A 22,753-nucleotide genomic window follows, 5' to 3' on the forward strand; every position below is an offset into this window, starting at 1 on the left:
ACTATTCGAAACCAAGAGATATAATGCGCTATGGTTTCACCCCCTTTTAAAGCTTTTTGGAAACGCATACCTCCAGCCTTACTAGGATTTACACTCATCTTGTCTGACCCCCGGCGACGTCCCTACATATTGTGACACCTGGTTTATGATATCTGCAGACGAAAAATCTCGGACGATGTGAACGTGTTACAAGACGCCTGAATGACAGCTCAGTATTGTGAATCATCAGGATAATCAAAGAAATCAATTCCAAACCGAAATAAGGCCGCGAGACTGAAATATTTTTGCCCCATTGCCCAATATTATTTCAAAGGAAAGTTAAATAGAAGGCTTTCAAAACAGGGACAACAAAGAATTTGCTATTAGCTTTATATTATAAAACAACTGCACAAATAACTGATTGATTTACTAACTTGGCAACCTGGTGATAAATGGGTTAGAACCAGAAATTTCTGCCTGTAATCAGTAGTAAATTTATCTAGAAAACGTGGGTGGGATGTTTGGATGTCAGTCAAGAAAATGATACACTATGTGCAGGGCGTGAATCCCCAACGTTAATTGACGTCACCACAAAGCATTCATAGCAATAAATGCAAATTGAGCTAAACCGCCATTGTTTCTCGGTTGAATGAAATCGCTTTATTTAAAATGGAATGGGAACATCTGTCTTTTTGTATACCCGAACGTGATAGGCAGCTAAAGTACATAGCATGAATGCCAGAAAGAATAGTGTAGGTTGAAGAGTCAAACGTCTACAACGATTTGTGTTCTGATGTTCCACAAAACCATTGTCATTAGACTGAAAGTAAACTTTACATAACCACATGGAATTAGACAATACTGGCACGCCAAGAACGCCTGAAAAGAAACTGCATGAGTGACGTGTTCAGGAGTAGAGAGATTGTTGAGTTAGAATTAAGCCTAATTTGTTCAGTGGATTGGAGAAAATCAAGTTCCAAATACTTCGGTTGGGGCGTACAAAAACCTACAGTTCCACAACCTGTGCACTATCAAGCTTCTCAGTGACATTAGTTTTCGTTGATGAACATCGTCAAAAAATAATAAATTTTCCGTTGTGACCTTCAGATGCAGAGCTCTGTTGAGGGAAGTAGCAGGACTGAGATCTTGCTGAGCTACCCAAACCCAGACAGTCATCGAAAAAACCGGGGCAAATTCGCAGTAAGGACCTATCGGTCAGTGGTACCACTCCCCAAATCCAAAGCTCTCCCGAGCCACCGGCATCTACAAGGTACCCAACTGTGGCCAAATTTTGGCGGCGTATTTCAGCAAAAAAGCTGCCATGCGTTATTCTTAAAGTGAAGTCTTTGAATTTTTGACTATGGACAAGGAAACATTTGATTTCTAACAGTGAAACTGCATTGATAAAGCTCGCTACATGCAAAAAACAATCAACCATATTGGCTAGCTTGGTATAAGGAAGTTTCGGTTTGGATGATGTATAATGGAAGAGTAGATGTTAACCCAAGCTATCCGTCCCTACATCTGTGCAATACGATGCAAATTCCACTGCCCTGCAGTTGTTACATCTTGGTGGGGAAATAACCGTTACTTTCGGACGGGAATCGCCAAACACCAGACAAACGAAATAATTAGATGTGTTCGATATATTCTCGAGTGGTAACGAACCGTCTGCACATGTCATCAGCCCTACAATCGAGTATAAAGAGTTTTCGCTTCGGAAGGCGAAATGTTTGAATGTGCGCCCTTGCCGAGGTTATCAACAACGAAAACTGGTAAGCTACGAGTAAAACAAATGGCTGTGGTATGTTTGCTACTTTTTTAAGCAATGTGACATTTGTCGATGAAAAGAAGGGTGGTTTCAATGTGTGTTCTGACCAACGACTTAATGTAACCCTCCAAACCAATGACAATGAAGTCATTCATAGGATGGTCATTGTTATCTTCTCCAAGCTAAATAACTGGGTTTCCAAGATCGGCGAACAGCCAACACCCCAGACTATGGTTGTTTCAACATATTGCCAACATCCTATTTGGAAGCAGTTGGTTTATCTACATAATACCGTATCCAACGGGAAAATACTTCCATACGACTCGGAGAAGCCAATCGTGGTTCGGGAAGTTTGAGCAAAGAAGATATAGACGGGAAAATGCTCAGGTTCATTCCGCATGATGTCAACCAGGGATAAATGGTGAGAATGAAGTGGCGCAATACTCGAGGAGATGTTGGAAGCTTGTGTGGGTCCAAGTATTTAAGTAAACATTGGAGGCATGCCAAGCCCAACGCGATACGGACAACAGACAACGAAACAACCAAAGTCTCGGCCGACGTTTCACAATTGGGTATGCCCTAAATTCAGCCGACCACACAACCACCGGGAACTTTTCACTCTGGCAACGATTTTGCGTTGTGATCGTTCTGAATGAGGATATTTCTAACATCATTGCCTACGGAGCGTCATGGACAGTTCGATCTGTCCCGTTTAGATGACTGCCGAACGCCGCATCATCCATTCAGGCTTTCCAATGTCATCACCGCCGGACACCCTGTGAACCCACTTGTCCCCCCTGTTTGACACACTACCACCAAGTTGTCCCCTCAAGAGCGTTTCTTTAACTGGATTCAGTAGTCTGGTGAATCATCGGATTAGTATGCTGACGTCTTACGAATCCTTACTGTGAAAGCATACCAGGAGGAGTTGCAAAACTTTTGGACGCTCACACAATCCATTGGTAGATGGATGGCCCACAAAGCGTTGATCTAATGGCGAAATTGCTTGGAAAGAGAAACGACGAATTTATAAGGCAGTCCGGACCTAAGAACAGTTGTATAATTGTGATAGACCAGCTCCGTGTCCGGACCATTATTGTTGCCAGCACCGCATCAATGGCAAGGCCCACGGATCCCCAGTGAATAAAACGCGGATTTTCAAAGCTCTGTTTGCTCTTCACGCTTTGGAAAGAATACCCAGCGTTGTGGCCACAAATTTATCGGTGGTGGGTCTTCGTTGTTCTCCAACACCCCTACTAACTTTGCTAGACGGTTTTCCATTTACGTATCATAGGACAACTGAACTCAAAGCCTCTTCTAGCTGCTACCGTGTTCTGATTAACATCTTATCGTCCCACACAATACATTTCTGGTCCCAAACGCACACACATATTTGACCGGTGAAACTCAGGTCCGCCATTCGTTTGAAGACAAGCGTTCCATATCGCAACACTGCATCCAAAACTGCGGAAACAGATTATGTCACACGATGGAGAATTCCCTCTGAAGAACTGTTACTAGACCTATTTTAGGAACGCTACTTTCACCGCTTTAAATCCTGAAATCATCTGCTTGTTTATTACGGCCAAGTACCTTTGCGTACATAAAGACGTATTCAGGTTGTCCAGTGAAATGATACGTCATCCCGGATCTTTATGTAATCAAGAGCTTCCACGCCGTTATCATATCAGCAATAAGTCCTGCTGCACTAAAGCTAGCTGTGAGTATACGATATTTTGTAAAATCAACACCCGCCGCAAAACGAATGGCAACACATTTTCGACACCTTGCATATCGTCCTGAGTAATAACTCAAGTGCAAATTGACGTGTCAAGCTTAAAAATCCCGGTAAATTAGATAGTTGTCACGGAAGAGGGAAGTCTTCCAGAATAAGCATTTACGCTTCAGTTCCACCTGTGCACTCATAAATGATGTCTGATTGCCGCGCCGCTTTTTATGGTTAAAAGCACTTAAACAAGCACCACGGGAACTGATGCAACCCTTGTAATTCCACCAAACAACTCTCAATAAGGCCGGACTTTCAAGGCAGCCAGATGTCTAGCAATAAAAACACAGCAATATTTTCCCCCAAACATAAACCGTTTTGATCTCTCAGCCCTCCTCACCACCAGATATTTTTGTTCATTAAAGTCGTGCCAGAAAAGATTATAGAATATAACATTACTTTGTAAAAATTGCTCCCAACCTCATTAGGGTAGCAAACTAATTCTCATAGAACACAACTGATATTTGCAGTCTTTTTGTATATTTAGAAAGAGATTGAGTAACGTAACATTTCCCATTTGTTTCTGCAGGTCTCAAACACCGCCCACGGATTGCCTGTGGTCCAAGATTTGGATAAATCTGTTCGTAAACCGTCCCTTTCTTAGGAACCAACTTCTACGCTTAGGTCAAGAAGCTCAAATAGGTTTTAGATAATAGAAAAAGGCACATAGTTGGAGCGGTTATCAGAAAAGTCACACCATGGCCATGGAACAAGTTCATTAAGTGATGCAGCCGGAGATGATACACAAAATGATCACCAACTCTCTTGTGTTGTGTCTCTTGGGTTCAACCGAACCCAGTACATCCTATTTTATCTGGGAGGCAAAGGTGGCACCGATAATCACACTTCATTTTGGTAGTTTTGCCTTTGAAAGAATAGTTTCTGGTACTAGGAGAATTCACTGACCAGAGTTTTCAGCATAAAAAAGATTCACTACCAAATAGTGTTGCGCTGGAGACGTTTTTAAAAGAGTAACGCAGTAGCCACCATTCGTCATGGTGGACCTTAGATGGAATTCTCATAAAAGCGGTGCTACACTTTTATTATTTTTTCTGCTTCTTGTATCGGTGGTAGTCTTCGAACCGTCTTGCCTCCAGCTGTTTATCTTTTACAGATTGACAATTAACACGAACGGGCCCCACAATCCATATTGAGATAAATTTCTTACGCGGAGAGCAAACGTTATAATAACTGGGAAGCTGAAAGCAGAATCGAAAGGCACCTGCTTTTAAGATGTACATTCAGCAACGGATTGTAGAAGGTAGAACTTTGTTGCCAACAGTGGCTGGTCGTCAAAACTTTCACTTGTGTAATGTGGTAATTGTCCTGACCACTTGCATAATTAACCATCAAATTCTACCGCAAACACAAGGAAGTCATTCTTTGAGAACGTTCTGTTCATGTGGACGAACTGTGACCTTTTTAGGTCGACAAATTTACTTTCTTACTTCACAAAACCTTGTGAAAGTAGACCGTACCGCAAGCCAGTGACTTCAACTGCGTGATCTGTCGAGACTAAAATTATATACTTACAATGATAGACGCTTTATACTCCTTGATATCGGAACAATTTGCTCTAAAGTTAATGTAAGATACACAAGCTGTGTGCAAGCTCTATTTAGTTTTCTAGGATCTTGCACAATTTCAATCATTTTGATTTGACATTATAACAGCACACGAAAAGACAGTCATTAGATTGACGTCCACAAGTCTGTCACAGCCATTTTCAGACCTGGTGAGGCTCCACTCACAAGCCTACTGAGCATTCGGAACGTTACAGTCTCCAACGGTAGTTGCGAATTCCATTGACAATCCATCAGATTCATAATAGGACTCTCTACTTTTTGAAGCTACGCTCCAGACAACTTGAACTTTGTAGGTGATTCTTTGACTGCAGCCACCTACTTTAGAATTATTTATACCGCTCTTATTAACTGTTCTGTTTTTTCGATTGTTGTGGCTCAAAATTCCGCTCGACCAGGATTTGAAAAGATATGGAAAAGTATTAATTCGTCACTGGGAGCCAGTTCACGGATGCAGTACCTAAACGTTGAAATCTTACAACAATTTACATTACTTAAAAGTGAATACAGGTGATAATTTCATATATTTTCTTGGTCTTCAGTTTGATGGAGGCTGTTACAGGTTCGAATTAATGAATATAGAAGTTGATTTAACGGCAAGATGTTCGATTGCAAACTCCAAACCAAATATATATTCTGTCATCACCTTTTTGACTGTTACAGGAAATGGTGAGAGGTCACTCTCCTTCCTTCCTCACTTCTGCCCAATCATTTATCTTCAAATGAATTGCAATTAAGGCAAAGAAGCGATTTAACAATATGCCGTTTGCTGCGTTTTACTAGTCTCTTTTCTGGAGGGGTTGATAAATGAGTATACTGCACTCGTTATTTCCCAGATGATATTAATTTTATCAGATGCTGATAAGCGACATGTTCTAATCTTGTTATGCTTTATTCGTCTTCACTCGATGTACCCGTTTGGGGGTCGGACAAACTGCGTTTCGGATCTTTGGGGATGAACAACCACAGAGAGGTAGAGAGAGTAAATCAATACAAATAACAAAAAAGTAAAGTGATTAATGAACGCCACTTTGGAAACACTCGCCCAATAGTCGCTAGAGGAGAAGAACACAGAGAAATCTGTAGAGAGATGGTACTGGAAAAACAATGGGAATCACGGGGTTGAAGGAACCATCGGAACTATACGACTAGTCTTGTTCCAGTGATAATGGGTTACGTTTGTTCACCAGATAAGATTATATAACATGGATCAACAACAGAGCTTTGTGAGTTGATCCACTTTTTTATCTATGTTTTGCTATCGTGAATGGAGTTACTAGTTCTATTCATTAGTTCACACTTAAGCTAGTTAGTAATGAGATGTCGGGGAGAAAAATATAGTCACCTCGTTCCTCCTAAGAGTTATATTTCATCCATCTCCGGGGTGTGGAACTACCAAATTTTATGTAGTAGTTGGGGGTCACATACCACTGGCCACCAATAGTGAACCAGGTAAGATGGTAGCACTCAAGTAAACAAACTACAGAACCACCAATCTTTCGGTGAAACTACTAATCCCATGCTCATATGTAAATTGGCTTCCCGAGTGACGAATTCTCGATTGGAAACATCATGCAACCTGTTTTTTTTCGAATCTGAGCGAAATGATTGCTATTTCCATGTAGGGATTTTGAAACTTTGTCAGATTTTCACCTCTTACAAAGGTGAGTTAGGTATACTCAGCCTCTCGGTATTTTAGCACATTGTTTTCACTTGCATGACAGAAGTTCTAATAGCACAATTGTAAGGTATTTTCTGAGTTGTCTATGGTATAGAAGGAAGAAATTAAAAATAGCAAATATCCATTTGAGTATATATTTCTTCCCCATTAACTACTTGATAATTTTGACATGGCAAGTCACTTTACTATAGTTCAACTTTTGCTTCTCTGTGTGCGCATTGCGTTAACGGTGCAGCATGAAAGCAAATCCTGCTGCCTAATAACAGAAAAATTTAGCCCTTTTTAAACCGCAATAAAATTACATATTTCACCCTATTCCAAGGACCACTCCTTTGCACAATTCCTTCTGTACCAGCTCTGATGGGGTGATATTTCCTGAGGGTAGTCTCATGGTGGTTCTAGATTATCCCTCTACAGTGCTTAGTGTACAGAAGAGAAAAAACCCTGTCTCTATTCAGGGCTAGTTTTTACTACTGAAGTTCACTTTCAAAGAGGCTTTGCTTAAACTGACTTTTCTCGAACGTAATTGCTTCTGTGCACAATAGCTTTGGTGAATAAAACTACCATTAGATCTACCCATAAGCGGTAGTTCGGGTTGCAGTCGAGCAAGTTGATTGCTCTCGAATTTAACTTCATGCACTACTGAATTGCGACCAAAACCCCATTGGTTAATGTTCGCCTTGAGTGGGGATTTAAATCATCATATACTTCCCAGTAATGTGGCAAAAAACCTGGTTTAAAAGGCATAATGTTCACGTTGATTTTTGTAACAAGAGCACATTTTTCTTAAACAGGGCAAATTATTTCAAACGCCGGACGAGTTTTCTTCATAAACATATAAAGTTGTGGTGCAAATTTTGTATTTCTTCATTTCACGTTTCCCCAAAGAGTGCGTGAAGACTGCTTTTTGCTTGTAGAAATACTGTTTGCTCGAATACAAAAGTCCAAGAAACCAACAGTCAAAACGCTTCATTCAGCTACACTTTCCACGGTTGGCAGCTATTACCTGAACAAAACACAATTAATATAAGAATGAGGGGAACCTGTGCAAGTTTGTCTTTCCCAGCTGTTTCGCAAAACGAAATTTTCCAGCTAATCCATAAAATTTAATGACTGGAGGGTGAACAATCACTTCGGTGGTGGTTCATCTTTAGGATTACGGTTTATTGCTTTTTCATAAACGAGATTGTAGCCGACATCAACATTAACAAAAAGTGTTCTTTTATACTGTACACTTACGTAAATATTGAGTGGAATAAGAACCCTATTGAATTTCGCTACACATCCCAAAGGCCAAATGCACCCAAGGTTACTAATTGAATTTACGTTTTCAGTAATATTCCATGTTTGTTTAGCATAAATAGTGTCCTACTCAACAAACAGGTCATTACAAAATTAACGCAATTTTCCGAATTGACAGTGGGAATGACCCGAAACAGACTGTTCTCAGCAATAACTTTTAAAGCGCATGTTTTCAAAAATGATGAATGTTTTTGTACAGCGTCCCGGACTTGTCCTCAAACCACGATCATCCAACCGAATTCGTTGTTTAGGATGTGACAACTTCGGTTCTTCCATACTTCAAAGAATTTTATACTTGCATTGCTGATGAAAATCGAATTAGCAGATATAATCCAAGAAATCTACTGCTTAATAACCGATAGCGAATTAGCATCTGCTATAACAGTTGATTTATGTGCACTATATAATGGACCGAGAGGAATAAGCCTAAAATATTTCAGTTAGTCGAACTTGAGTATGGTGTCCGTTCCACAGTGAAAAAAACAGTTGAAATATGGAAGTAAGTAAACGCACGAAAAATACACCCATCAGAACATCAAGTCGGTTTTTGGGGAAGGAGAATGAATCTCAGCTTACTTGTTCTTTATGCTAATGTTCAAGGATTGCAATAAACGACCATGATCAGTCGAAAAGTTTTTTGCAACCTTCAAAGTTATGCTTTTTCGAGAAAACCCAACCAGTTAAGGAAGAATTTGGATAACCTAAGTGCCTGTATTGCTCTTCAACACTGTGCTTGTAGCAATGACTGGATTTTTTTTGAGGCAAACGATTCAAGTGCTGCTGTTCACAAAATCACTATCAGTCGTCGCGTTAAGCATTCTGGTCCAAGAACCATCATCATTCCTAATGCGCATTTAAGTTTCCAGTGAACCGGGCCGGAAAATTGTCTACATTTAACGTACATTAAGCTGACAATCTAACATTAGGCGAAAGGGTGCCAAAAGGTCCACAAGTTTTGTAAGACTGATGATACAGATTCATGCCTACTCGCCTCGCATTGTGTTGTGAATTATTCTACCTTTTTAATCCATGGAGTTTTTTCCAGCTCAGGATATGTTCAAAAAAGGCCTACATGATGTTTAGGATGCAAATGTCAGTTGAAGTTTTAACTATCAATCACCGGAAAAGCGCATGTATTTCGAACCACACCCATTTGGCAACAAACGAGTAATTAAGTCGACACAAATAACTGCTTGGTGTGCATGTCTGTCTTTTACTTTAAAACCGACTCTTGTGGTGGAACATGCAAGTACCTAGGGCGACTTACCTTGTCTCGCGAAGAGTACCAGAACAAGAACCATGACCTCCCTTTATAAACTATTTAAATTCACCGTCTGTGATGCGTATGGCGTGGGTGGTTGTGTGCCATTGGCTAAGAGAGATGAGTACGGCTAGTTACCCATAAATAACCCTGCCACCCAATAATCGGAAATGGATGGTTATCTGACAAATGACACTCGGTCTAAACTGCCCAAGATCCAATGAAAAAAAACATAACATGTAAAATGTATGCACATGTTTATATGAACCTTAGCACACCGTACAGACGAAAACTAAACTCCCTTATGCAGCAACCGTCGGGTTGCTTGAGAATGAGCCGTGGACATTTCTATAGGTGCTCAAAAACAAAAAAAAACTCGCTCTTTCATGATAGAAATATTGCGCTAGACAATCGAAATAGATGTATATCTAACTCAGTTATAAGTGATTGAACAACTTAAAAATGACCGATTTTTCCTTGCTTTGTCTTTCAAAACGATATCTAGTTGGATCTTTGACTGTCGGACAAAGTCTTATGAAATATCTAGTTCAGGTTACCGTTAAGATGATCTAACGTCGTCAGTATAGGAAATATGGTGCTTGGGTGTTGATTTTCGGGTTTGTGTGAAAGGGGGTGAGTAAGGGTATCATAATTCCATTATGCAGATTGATGAGGGGGTTTACAAACAATGGATTGTTCCGCGATGTTGGATGACCATTGCTTCAGCCACTGCAATTAAGAGGTTCTGTGCAATTGAGGTTGCTGAGTGGGAAACTTGTAAGTAATAAAAATCTATGGCTGGGCACCTAACGCATGCGTTACTTTTCGGCGTTGCACGACTGGGCTGGTTGTTATCCACTTATTCTCATAACCTACGATGGATTGTCTCCTTATTCTTTGACCCAGGTTGCTTCTTCGTGTGCCCAATGCATTTACCAGCATAGCAGCAAGAGGAGAATAATGCTAACTTATCTTGTCATGGGCAAAATTGCTCTCTTTGGGACTGGATGAAGGAATGAAGCTTAAAGAAGTAAAACACTTGATTTTCAACCGATTTTGAGTGTTGCAGGTAGGAAATCCATGAACAATCTGCTAAAAAGTCTTCTGTTCAATAATTCAGCCGGTACATGACCTGTGTGATTTGCTGCACTGAAGGATATAAAACGTAAGGTAATGCTACTGGCATGTTGTAAATTCAGGAACAACTGAGAAGCAGCCAAGAATCCGAAGTTCCCGTTCAATTGTGTGGGCCTTGGTATGTGGTAAGCGCTAAGTAAAGCTTGTGGATTTAACCAGCACAATGCATCTTATAGAGGAAAGAATGTTTGTTGAACAGAGTGCCACGACGCAAGTTGTCTCTAGGCAAATCAAGCTGGCTCCTGTCTGGTCATATCCAAGCACAAAATGTTCCAACTGATAGATTCCAGTCTACAACAAAATGTTTTACTTAAAATTCCATACCCTGAGACTTTGGCACCCGCCACCATCTAGCAAATGCTATCCCCGATAGTCTCGCTGTTTTCCTACTGGAATGGGTCAATAGAAAAACTTTTATTTCGATAGGCTTGATTATGAGATTTTGAAAGTAGGGATTAAGAGCGAACGTCAAGGTGGAAAAAATACTACTCAGCAAAAAAGTTGCGACACAGATTGTGATAGCAAGTGGTTCACTTGAATGTCTCATTAATCACACCATGTAAATGCAATCTTCATTTCAAAGTTGAAGTTACCAGAAGTCCACTTATTCGTGTCATGTTAAACGCAGAATGTATCATACTATAACGAAACAAAAGCGACCGATGAGTGACTTGGATCTGTGAAAGCGAACAATCGCACAAAGATATCGTCCTGTAATTGAAGGCAGTTTGCGCGGAAAAGCCATGAACCACTGTACCGGTGTTTTGTCCTTGCCTACAAGACAGAATTGTGGCTGGCGAATTCTCGGGGAGTTTTGGTTAGAATAGTTTTAATGACAGGGAAAATTCGAAATTTCAAAATCCTCCTGTACTGCCAACATGCCCCGCAAATCCCTGATTAGATTTAATAATATACATCTCCGTTTTTTATTTTTATAAGGAACGTCCCTCTGTAGAAACCCTTAGCAGATGGTCAGATTTGCAGGTACGGTGAACCTTCAGCTGCGAGCTCTATTTCTGCTAGTAATTAACTCAGCCTTTGTAGAATTTTGTCAAATTTATCCAAACAACCGCTATTGCTCACATCTGTGGAAAACAGTAACCATAATTGCTTGATTCCTGGCGGGCTCACGGACTGCTCTCTTCAGACTTAGAGCCACTCAAGCGAAACCACTGGAAATGACTATCGAATGCACAAAAGACCAAAGGCAAATCGGAAAACCAAGCAAGTATTTTGTCTTTGACGGCTCTGAAAGGCCTTGCCACATGGTTACTTATCATAAATAAAATGGGCCTAGGCAACATTGAAGTAAAAACAAAGCACTCGGCTGTCAAATAGATCAGCAACACGGTGTCTCGTATTTCACTCAAATACATGAGCTAAAAAATATACGGAGGGCCGCGTGACCACCTGATCTTCTGTTTCCAGCGGAAAAAGTTTGGAACTAGAGGAATAGCGAAATCATCCAGGAAGCAAACAACTGGCTGCTTGCAGAAATATATCTCCATGGCGCATAATATTCTGCCCATAGCTAGTAGCATGTTCAGATTTTTTAAATTTTAATTGGCATCATAAGCCGACTAGCCTCCTCATTTAAATTCAGATAGCTTTCCTAGTGCTGCAGTGCACTGAACCAGTTGCCCGGCTGTCAATGACTGTGAACAGGTCGGCTATTCTACGCCCTACAAAACGGCATGAACATTATTTTTTCCATCTTATTTTGTGCGTATATACATATAACCCATAATCAACGTTTATTTAAAAAAAACGGAGGTACAAACTTATCGTTAATTACTAGACCACTAGAGTACGACGGATGTGACACAGTGTAGTCAGTTACAAGGGAATTTTAATTCATACTGGCTACTTACCGAGTCGGTTTAGAAGGACCAGGCGTTTGACGATTTGGTTAATTATGTCGGGTTGTCAAGTTCAACCCTCCAAGAGTATCAAAAGTGCGAGATATCACTTGTGAACAAGACCTGGCTTCAGTCTGCCTTCAGCTCGTTTACTGTGTCTACTTCAAGATAATAAGGTTCTATTCGAATAGTCGTTGCTCTTCAGGTACGGCCTAATGATCACCACTCCATGGACTTGAAACTCAACCAAAGTGGCGGATTCGGGATGTTTGGCCACGTGGTGTATTCCGTTCTCATTAACGCGCACCAGAAGGTGTACAGAGATAATTTATGTGACACTGGTTCAAAGTAATACAAATTTAATTCCACCCGGCTGTCAGCAGAATGGTGTGCACAGTAAACTTCCGAAATGTGCCAAATATTTAAATACAACACTGGGAACAACAGTCGACGTATACAGATGAGACAAAGTTTGGCAAGACAACCCGATGCGTAAAACAGGGGACCAGCCCCACAAAATAAAGGATCGAGTGTCCGACTTTTCTAAGCCGGTCAGAAGTTTAACAGTAGGTATGAAATGCTCCGCGCTGTTGAACCTTAGTTAGACAGCATCTACACGTTGTCCCATGGCTTTATGGTTATCAAGCCCTACTCGAAGACTGAGGAGTATTCGGATAAACTCTTTTTGAATAGTCGGCAGTAACCATTTGGTCGGAATAAATGAACAGCTGGTATAAACGTGTTTCCTTAGGAATAAACCTAATATTCTCTCATTGAAACATATCTGACCATGTCCACTCGGCAGAACAAATAACAGTCAACTGCTTTAGGAGTTCCTGGCCAAACGCGGCAAGGATGCTAATGAAAGGATTGGGCATGTATACTCGAAACGTGTGAAGTTTAAGCAGCATAATGGAATAAGGTGTTACTATCCGAAGTCGTGGTTGATGCGGGCAACTTTCTTCAGCGGTTTCTACAATCAATTGAAGAAAAGTCCCATACCGCATCACTTGGGTCGCTACGTTGTGCTCTGGTTGGTGTGTTCCCGAGATCAGTTGGCAATTGAATGCAACCGGCATGTGTGGGTGCGTGTTAGTTCTGTGTGCGTATACGCTTGGTCGTGTGTGAAGTTTGACTAGGATGTACCTGCGTTTGCTATTGTGCCGACTGTGATACGTGGACATAGTTGCCAAAGAATAACAGTTTCATTGACATCGAGCTTCATTTGTTGCCAAATATGTTTTGACTTTCGGGTACAACGCTTGACCTATTCAATCGAGCTTCGCTTCTCGTTCGACAAACAGATGTTCCCATCAAAAAAGCGATAACATATTCAAACTTATGCGTTATAAGTAGCATTTGGAGGGTAAACTTCTGCTACATCAACTCCCTGTAGGGAGTGACGCTGGATTCCGTGAGTACATAAAAGACACGCCTACTAACGCGCACCCTGAAAAACAATTTTAATCTGCTGATATCTATAGGTGTACACACTTTACACCTAGTCAGCATTCCGAGACTACTCACAGTCCGTCCGATTTATTGCTGCACACCCTTTTTGAAATCCCACTGTTCAAACAAGCCAGAAGTGTTTTGGTCTAATAATAAATATTTCTGGGGCGTGACTTTTGTTTATCAAAATGGTTGATGTCCGCTAGAGAGATAAAAATAGCATTTCGGCATCAATACAATCATCTAGATAAAGATGATAGAATATTTATGGATACTCAATCAGACCAATCTTATTGGTCTGATGAAATATAACGTAACCAAATGCATGCCCACTGTGCCAGACACTACCACACGAAAGAGTTTACAGCGCTGGAATTACGAGGAATACCGTTCCTTGATAGCTTGAGAATGAAAATAAACTAACAGACCTCCAAGGCATTCTGCCTGTGATGAAGTCTTACTGAATTATCTCCTATTCTCAGCACATCCTTCTCCGTTAATCAATGTTTAGCAGATAACTGAGGCATTTCATTTAGGAGTAGCATACTTTTTTTTACTTAGTTTAGTGGTATCGCAAAATCAGACCGCAAGGATATGTAGGTCTTGAAGCATTTGAGAAAAATAACGTGAAAAATCTGACTACTTTAGAGGCGAAGCATGTATCAACGTCAGCATAACCATCGAGAGCCAAGAAAGTGTTAGTCCTCCATTAACAACCGACAGGCTTGGGATCGTACAATTTGCAAAACAGTTTTCAGGCTGAACCGTTTTTTTCATAACCTTAATAAATTTACTCATTCTTCTAGGTTAATTAAATAAAAGCACACGGCATAAATTGGGAGGATACAAAACAATATCCTCAAATACACATCAGTCGTAGGGATCATTTCACTGCTGATCACTCCAAGAAGCGATAAAATGCACACCGTAATTTGTCAGGATGTAACAATGAAACGCTCAAGCTAGCAAAGATGCTTTGTGACCCTTCCCCAAAAGACCCTCGTAAATGCGCACCAGTGTGTTAAACAAACTCCATACATATTCGACAGTCGCTGACATATTTAACTATTTGACTACAGCATGGAAGAGGTCGTTTCCGAAGGTAAAGGAAATGTGAATTTAAGTGAAAACCGCTGTTGAGCCTTTAAGTATACATTTCCATCATGGAATGTTTCCTTTGGTGCTGGAGTAGCCAAACTGAAAAAAATTGCTGAAAAATTGGGTTATGCCTCCAATTCGCCCCAAATTAAGCAAACATTAGCCTATAAATTGATGATTATGTTAGGAGATACGATAATTTTCATTGGAGATTTCGTCATGTTAGTAAAGCCACCCTATACCGAAAAGCTGGGAAGCACTGCACAGCTGCTTCACCCTTATTGGAAATCATTTCTCCTTCATGCCGGTTGCACCCTTTTTAATTGCTATGATGTCACTAAGAGAACCTTCCCCGATGTAACATTCAATGGTTGTTCTTTTTGTAATGCAAAATATAATCTCACTGACTGAACCTGTATTACCAGACAGATAGAGCCTTGTTGCAGAAATTCGCTTTTTTAAATCCGTGGACAACGAGCCACCGAGTAAGTCAACATCTTCAAAGCAGGTTATACCACGACTATTAATTTAAATTCGGAGAAGACAATTATGTTCAGACCAAACCGTAACCTATCCGAAGAGTAACGCTGCTACTGTTTGCTCTCATTCCGCCTGCACATATGTTAATAAAGCTTGGTCATTCGTAAGAAATGTTATGCGGACCTTCGGCTCAAGGCGCTATTTCAGTATTGAATCATCCAAAAGTTACGGGGCAGCTACACCATATCTTGAATCGTAAGAAACCCCCGCAAAAATCGTAATCCGATAAACCTTGTTCAATTTGGGAGCTGAGACCTAACTTCGGCTTGCTCACATGATAATTTCAAACTCGGAAGAGGTCACTCCCCGAGTATGCAATTGAATGAGTGGGTTTGGTAGTTTTTAGTTTTTCCGAACAATGCAAGTTTCGAAGTATTATCCGTAGCTAACTGAGTCAAAGGCCTCCGTGAACTCCAGGGACTGGAAATTCAACGTTTGTTTCCATTTCCCGTATTTTTATGGTGTGAATTTTGCCGTACCCGCCTGGGTGTTTTCTGCTGGCTTCCATTTCGTCTGAGGTAACATTATTTAAGGGTCCATGAACCATTAGGGAATACTTTCATCTTCTAATATTGCGTAGATCAGACTCCGGTGAAAATCCATCATTTCAAACACTTCTTACGTCCTCCGACTAAGTTAACACTTTCAAGCTTATCTTTCTGTGTATAGTTAATGGGGCGAGATGGCTCGGTGGTTTGTGCGCGAATTTACTGATCGAAAGGACCATGGTTCGATTCCGACCTGTACCTCTCGACTTCCCCTGTATATGCTTGGGCTTCCTGGCAATGTCCCAGCCCTCGTGCTTCATTCTGATGGCATGACATTAGGGCGGCGAAAGGGTGCTGCAGTTGAAGGTAAATTTTTACACCATAGTGGGGCAGCTGAACGGGTGTATTCAAACGCGTATTGAGTAGGTCGAGAAATGCTCCTTCACAAGACCTAACGTCTTCAGAAGCATTGAGTTTCTGGCCGGCCTGGGCGTTTTAGACGTATTGAGAAATGCGCTTTCTCTGTTTGTAAATTTTTTTGAGTACACTTCGTCCCCTTTGCTCCGCGCAAACCACAGGTCACCGATCAGTACTGATCGTTCAAACTATGGTCCGTTGGAATGCTCCGCTTCAGCCCATAAATTTCATGGGGTATCCTAACATAGGGTTTGGTCTTCTCAGGGTTGTCACCCCTACAATATACTGAATTACGTTTGTAACTTCACACGATATTCCGCATGGCGGAAGGAACACCAGCTCCTCGTAAACAATGGTTGCTGCGGGAAAAGCATGGCTTGCACTCTTTTGAGCAAATTACTAACTACAGTGCTGAATAATTATTGCATAGCCACATATATATTATCTGAATAATTCTTGTACTGTTGATAAAAACAGATGGAGTTGAAGTTCGACTCTGGGAACCCAAAGCCAATCTCACGCTTTCAAGCATGCTACCCAATGGCCTGTCGAAATAGCTGCGGCACCTAGAGATAGCCTCAAAGGAAACCTCGTGGACACAATCACAGCAGTTCTAAAACTCGTATTACTTAAGCAGGCACCAGGATCACACACAAAGGTGGCATGCAGTAGTCTAAGTGAGGTACCAGACGGCCAATACAGCCATAAGAAATGTGACCAAATTGAACGTGGTAAAACGAAACTCTGCTGAAAAACTGACAGTCTAAACTTAATCCATCCGTTTAGACTGCCATGTGGACGAGTAAATGGGAGCTTGGAAATGTCCGGAGAGTGGCTATTGTCAAACTGTTCGGAGGGTACAATCATATGGGCCACCAAGTCAATGCAGTTGAATATGGCCTTTTGTAAACACAATTCGGGCTAACGGACCTTGATGGTTACAACCTCGGTCGTGGCGAATAAATATTTTCTGTGATGTATTGGCCCGCTGAGATCTCAAAGGAAGCATTGCCTCCCACCTCTGTGCTTCGATAATATAATGAACTGAAACAACTGGCAGCAAGTCATTTGGTTTGAACCGCTGGTAAGCAAGTTGCTCTACGCTTGGTGGATACCAAAATATCACAACGGTGACCTCACGCAACAACTCTCTCCCACTCTTAATTTACTAAACATGCAACGAAATCCAATAAAAGAGATGCTGTTGAAGAAAAATGTTCCTCGCTACGTGTCAGTTGTATAGCAACTGCTAGTTCGAACGGATCTATCATTGGTTCTGAATCTGAAAGCTGTTTCAGCGAAATGATCGTTTCCAGAGTTCATGGTATGCAATAACACATGTGGATTTACGATCGATTGCGCGTGAATTTAAGTTAACGAACTTTCGTCTTTACTGGATACGTTAAAGAAGCTTACTAGTGAATTCAGCCACTTCAATAATGCACATTCGTGTTGAGTTTGAGGGTGCAACCAGAACGTGAATTATGTACAAACTGATTCAACTATGCATCGATTCATCAAAATTTGTAAATAAAGTAGCCTACTGCGGGTGGTCTCAAGCCTCAGATCTCCAATGTGCGGGCGAGGTTCGTACGATAGCGATTTATTCATACCGGCTGCTATTGACAACCACGGGGAAAACAATGCTGAAAGGACAATGAAAGTAAATGAGCCGACTGTGTGACAATATCTCAGTCGATCTGCCGGCTAAATAATACAACCAAATGGTACTGTTCGATATAAGCAGCTGGACATGAGACGAGGACTTTAGTTCTCCATGCGAGTTTAGGCTTTAACTTGGCATTTCACATTTGCGACATGTTTAGAGAATAATCTACGATTCTTGCGCTTTAAGCGACCCATACGCAATCTATGTTGAGTATTTTTTGAGGCTAGCAGGCATGCAGTGCGATGTTACCACATTGGTTTCCGAAGAAAGACGACAATCTGTGGGACAATTGAAGCTGCTTGATGTTTCCGAATTTCATTCACGGAGTATGAATATCGTTCTGACGTGTCTACCATTCTTACTATGTATGACCCGTATATACGCATACTTTCTGGCTTTGTCAATTACGTTCACACCCGTTGACAAAGTCGTGTGTCATTCTGCGGGTTGGCTGAGTAAAGTATCCTTCTCTTTTGTTTAGCTAACTGCATCTTGATTGCTTTTTGGTTATTCCAACAATCAATCATCGGAAAGAAAGAAACAAAAAAGAAGGGAATGGAGTTAGATTAGTATCATTCACCAGATATGATTGGCGAACAAAACTGTCCGACCCGGATTACAGGGGCCTATAAATCCTCGTGATTTAAACAGCATTCATGAAAATTGGGAATAGTCTCACAGCTGACCAAACTATGTATAGTGACACAAAATGAAAATAGAAACTTTTTGGTGGATAGTCTCAGCGGTGAATACCCTAAGGCACAAGTGATATGTTTATGACAGAATTACGTCTTCGGGAGTAGGTCTTTTAGAAGAGACCTAATGACCCTACTAAGTACCAGTAATGCTCAATTCAGTCCGTCGTACTTATACTCCACTTACAGATCTACCTTTCAGATGACACACTGTGGGGAGCAATTTCTGGATTTCTGTTCTAAGTAAGTCATAGAATAATACCGACCAGTTATACTAGTCACCCCAGTTGTCTTCAACCAACTAATGACGGACTTTATACTTTACGGGTGACAAAGATGGAGAGGGAAATATTACAGTGATAGAAAACGATCACTGGTTGATACAAGCATTTTATATTGACTCCTATGTTCCAGATATCTAGTTAAGTGAGAATCGTGTTTAGAAGATCACCACTGTAGACAATAAACTCCAAACTGAGGCTCAGAACGACGCAGCGTATTTTCCTCAGCTAATTCAATGACGGTTTACCAGCCACAAGTGGCTGTTTCTGAACTCACAAACTATATTTTAGCCCATCAGTGTTGATCGCCTCAGAAGGCTTTCACACACTTGACAGTGTCTGGAAAAGTAGGATTGCAAAAGCTAAGGCAAAATCGACAAGGTGATGTGTTAAACCTAACTGTTCACCGGTTGGTGATGCCAAGAGTCTCCGGTCGGTATCGTGTGTTCCAAACGCTGTTTTCTTCGCCAGAAAGTGCCATATTCCTTCTGCTCGGAAATGAGGAAACTATTGGTCCCAGCGGTTTAGCTTGTCGAACATCTACATGGCTATTTGTATACACAAAATGAACGGGCGCAAATCTGTTTAAAATTCATGTTTTCTCCATGTAGCATACGTGAAGTTTCAAGTAACATTAGTCAGCGTAATCGGTCCACATAAATAATCAACTGCACGCCAACATAGCAAGCACTCATTTCTAATCATCACATGCTCCAGTTCTTCAACCAGCACCAAGAAGTCAAAGATAAGAGAGCCATTTGTCTCGGTGGCCGGTTTTACATCATCGACCATCACCGCAACACAAAGTATCGCGGTTTGTCATGGATAGAGTTTGACAGTAGTTTACTGATCCATAAATATCAGGTGTGAGTATACGCTCGGGAAGTAGACCCAACTCCCCCACAAGCATGACACATTTGTCAAGCGCAACGAATTTCCAGTCATGTTTTAGGGTGGTGGGCCTCGTTTGTATAAGCCTTCTTATCCAGAACAACCGTACCTTTGACTCCAACGGCTTTGAAATGATAACGTCATTAGCTTGGAGTTCACGTGGAGCAGGTATATGCCACTTCCTGAGGTCATCATCTATATTGTAGTGTTGACGAGAGTTCGCAATGAAAATCAACGAGCTCATTCCAGAAGCAGTCAAAATTATCTGTGCTACTAGGTTGAAGGTTGTGTACGTTGTCATTGGATACGGCATCCTTTAAAATAAGAGAGAGCGGCCCTTGCTTTGGAGTTGGCTCACTGTTGCTGACTGCTTGCGCTTTACGTATTTTCTTAACATCTTAATCAGTTTTAGTTAGAGCTAAAAAGTAGCAGATTTTGGAGTTGGCTGTGTCGCCTGTTTTTGGAACAGCGGCGTAGATGAACGCTCCCTGAAATAAAACAATAGCTAAGTGCGACACAATGTTAACAAGTCTTACTCCAGAAGCCTTAAATGTACTAAAATCCCTGAATGAATCTATTGTGAGAAATCCAGAAAATTGTTCAGGTTTGGAAAGTACCACGCAAAATTCGACCTGTGTTACGACAGAATGCAAGGAATAACTAGTCGTTCGATTATTTGTCCGAAAAACAAGCTACCTTCATAGTTAACTGTTGCCACATTATGGTCCCGAGCAAAAGGCTACGGATGGGTGAGTCCGCCCATCAACTTCCGTGATAAAACAATTGTACGTGATCAGAGTGTAGAAACGGGAGACTTCTTTGCCGTAGAGGTGAAACTGGACTAACACTGATGAGAGCTGCTATGCAGCGTGGATCCAGAATTGGTAATTTGGTGGTTTCAGTGTAACCTAATCGGACTGACTTGAAAAAAACGTGAATCTCGAGAACCCCTGAAATTCGACTTCTAAGAAACCTATGCACTGACACCATACAGAACATCAGATGACATAAATAACGAGAACACAAAAAGTAACCCTACTGGATAAACTGATGCTCACAAATTCTCTCTGTAAATTACCCGCATCGTTCACAGTTCGCTCATTGACTTAATGAACTGATTTTTTCTGAAGTTTAAATTTCGACGTGCATTAATATTTGTGTGACTCTAACTGTCCAGACAAAACCAGACTATGTGCAGTGGTGTTGCGGGCTTTCTCACTCCCACAGAGGTGGAAAAATACGGAACAAAACCATGCTCCAACTTTACATGATGAAATTTTCAGATAAGTAAGCAAATCTCCTGGAGATACTATCTGAAAATTGTTTTTCTGAATGGTTGCTATAGTAAAGTGTAGATGTTCAAATTTAGATAAAAAGGCATTGATAAAAACTGACCTAAACTGCGAAGATTTAGAATCCTAATTCTTATATATGGCGAGATGATTCAGTGGTTAGAGCCTGAATTTAATACTGTCTAATCCTAAACCGCTTTTAGAAGCTTTTCTTCAGATTTAGCTTAGGTTTACTCACTTTAATCAGAACTTCAGCATCAGCCTTTTTGTTGCACTTTTGTTAACCCATACAGAACCATGTAATCACAGAACTTACAGAGAGCTAAATTAAAAGACTGTCTTCTTTTGCTAGTAAGAGCATTGTTCGATGCCGCAGAGCTGAGGCAGTTGATTACTTTCACCCTTAATAGCCCTTTGGTTGGACGTATGAGACCACTGACTTGTTCGACCCATGTACGCCCTTCCTGAGTTATAATGAAGAAGGGTTCCATCATTCCCTGCCCTACAAAAAGTATGCTGCAGAATTCCAAGCGAATATCTTGATGACTTCCAGGTCTTTTGGAAGTATCAGTTACTACTATGAAATAAAAATTTCACTGAACAAATCGGGCGGTCCACCGGCCAAACCAATCGTCACAATTAAGTCAAATGCCCCAGCAGTGGGAAGAGTGGTTTTGAGCTCCAGCGTTCACCGGTTTACCTCGTGATGTCTATCCCTCTATGTCGCCTTGTACACTTGAATTCGGTGACCGAATAAGGGGATCTATAAATTTACCGTGCTTACGATCTTCAACCGTATACATAAATGGATCATGAAAAATCGTTGAGCAGTGACATCCTTTTGATAAACAGCTATCGTGCGTTGCGAATGAGGCACAACTGTTGGGATATTGCAATGTTGCCGAAGCCTAGAGTTGCATTAGAGAAGCCAGGATTAAGTCCGAACCCAGGATCCAGTCGGCGGCTTTGCACCTCAACCGCTAGGGCATCTCGGGCCCTGAGTTCATATCTGAAAGTACGTTAATAAGATCTGTTTTTATATCTCTTCCATTCAGTTATGGATGCGGGGTTTACAACGTCCCAGTCGCTTTTTTAAGCGCCAGCCAATTAATGATCCATTCTTCTATACTAACTAACCTGGAGTGACCAGATGACTGAACCAATCCGAGATTTCCTATCAAAGATGCTGAGAAAATGCATGTACGAAGAAACTGACATGACATCATTTACCACATAGCCCTCCCAGCCAACGCATCGGGACCCTGCAGACAAGTTGTGTCATTAATTAGGACACCAGATAAAGCATACAATAACGCCTAAATTTCGCCGAAGTTTCAACAACAACAATTTAGAGGAAACAACAAATTTCGTACCTTATTAGCAAGAGTACACGTCCGTTGCGTCTATAGGTGGAATTTCGAGTCTGTGCGTTACTCTGTCAAGTTTCGAGAACCATGGACAAGGTTCAAGGCGGTGACTTTACGGAGTATAAAAAACCAAGCCAACTCTAATAATTCCTCAATTTTCCTTTTGTGTGTATACTGTGGTCTCAAACGTCGAGAACTCGCAGA

General features: G+C 41.1%; 2 protein-coding genes across 2 annotated transcripts in view; one reads left to right on the plus strand and one right to left on the minus strand.

The window, feature by feature from the left end:
* Nucleotides 1–22,318, plus strand: part of T265_01416 (hypothetical protein) — a gene marked incomplete at both ends in the record, with an annotated part of 88,737 nt that extends 66,419 nt beyond the window's left edge. The window contains one exon of the mRNA XM_009165442.1: nucleotides 22,238–22,318. Within this exon, the coding sequence (XP_009163706.1) occupies nucleotides 22,238–22,318 (81 nt within the window). The remainder of the gene's footprint in view (nucleotides 1–22,237) is intronic.
* Nucleotides 16,157–20,203, minus strand: T265_01415 (hypothetical protein; the record flags this gene model as incomplete). The annotated part of the gene is made up of 2 exons (XM_009165441.1): nucleotides 16,157–16,423; nucleotides 20,000–20,203. The coding sequence occupies 2 exons, from the start codon at nucleotides 20,201–20,203 to the stop codon at nucleotides 16,157–16,159; spliced, it is 471 nt and encodes a 156-aa protein (XP_009163705.1).
* Nucleotides 22,319–22,753: the final 435 nt, after the last annotated feature.

Source organism: Opisthorchis viverrini (genome assembly GCF_000715545.1).
Source record: "Opisthorchis viverrini unplaced genomic scaffold opera_v5_15, whole genome shotgun sequence".
Lineage (NCBI taxonomy): Eukaryota > Metazoa > Platyhelminthes > Trematoda > Opisthorchiida > Opisthorchiidae > Opisthorchis > Opisthorchis viverrini.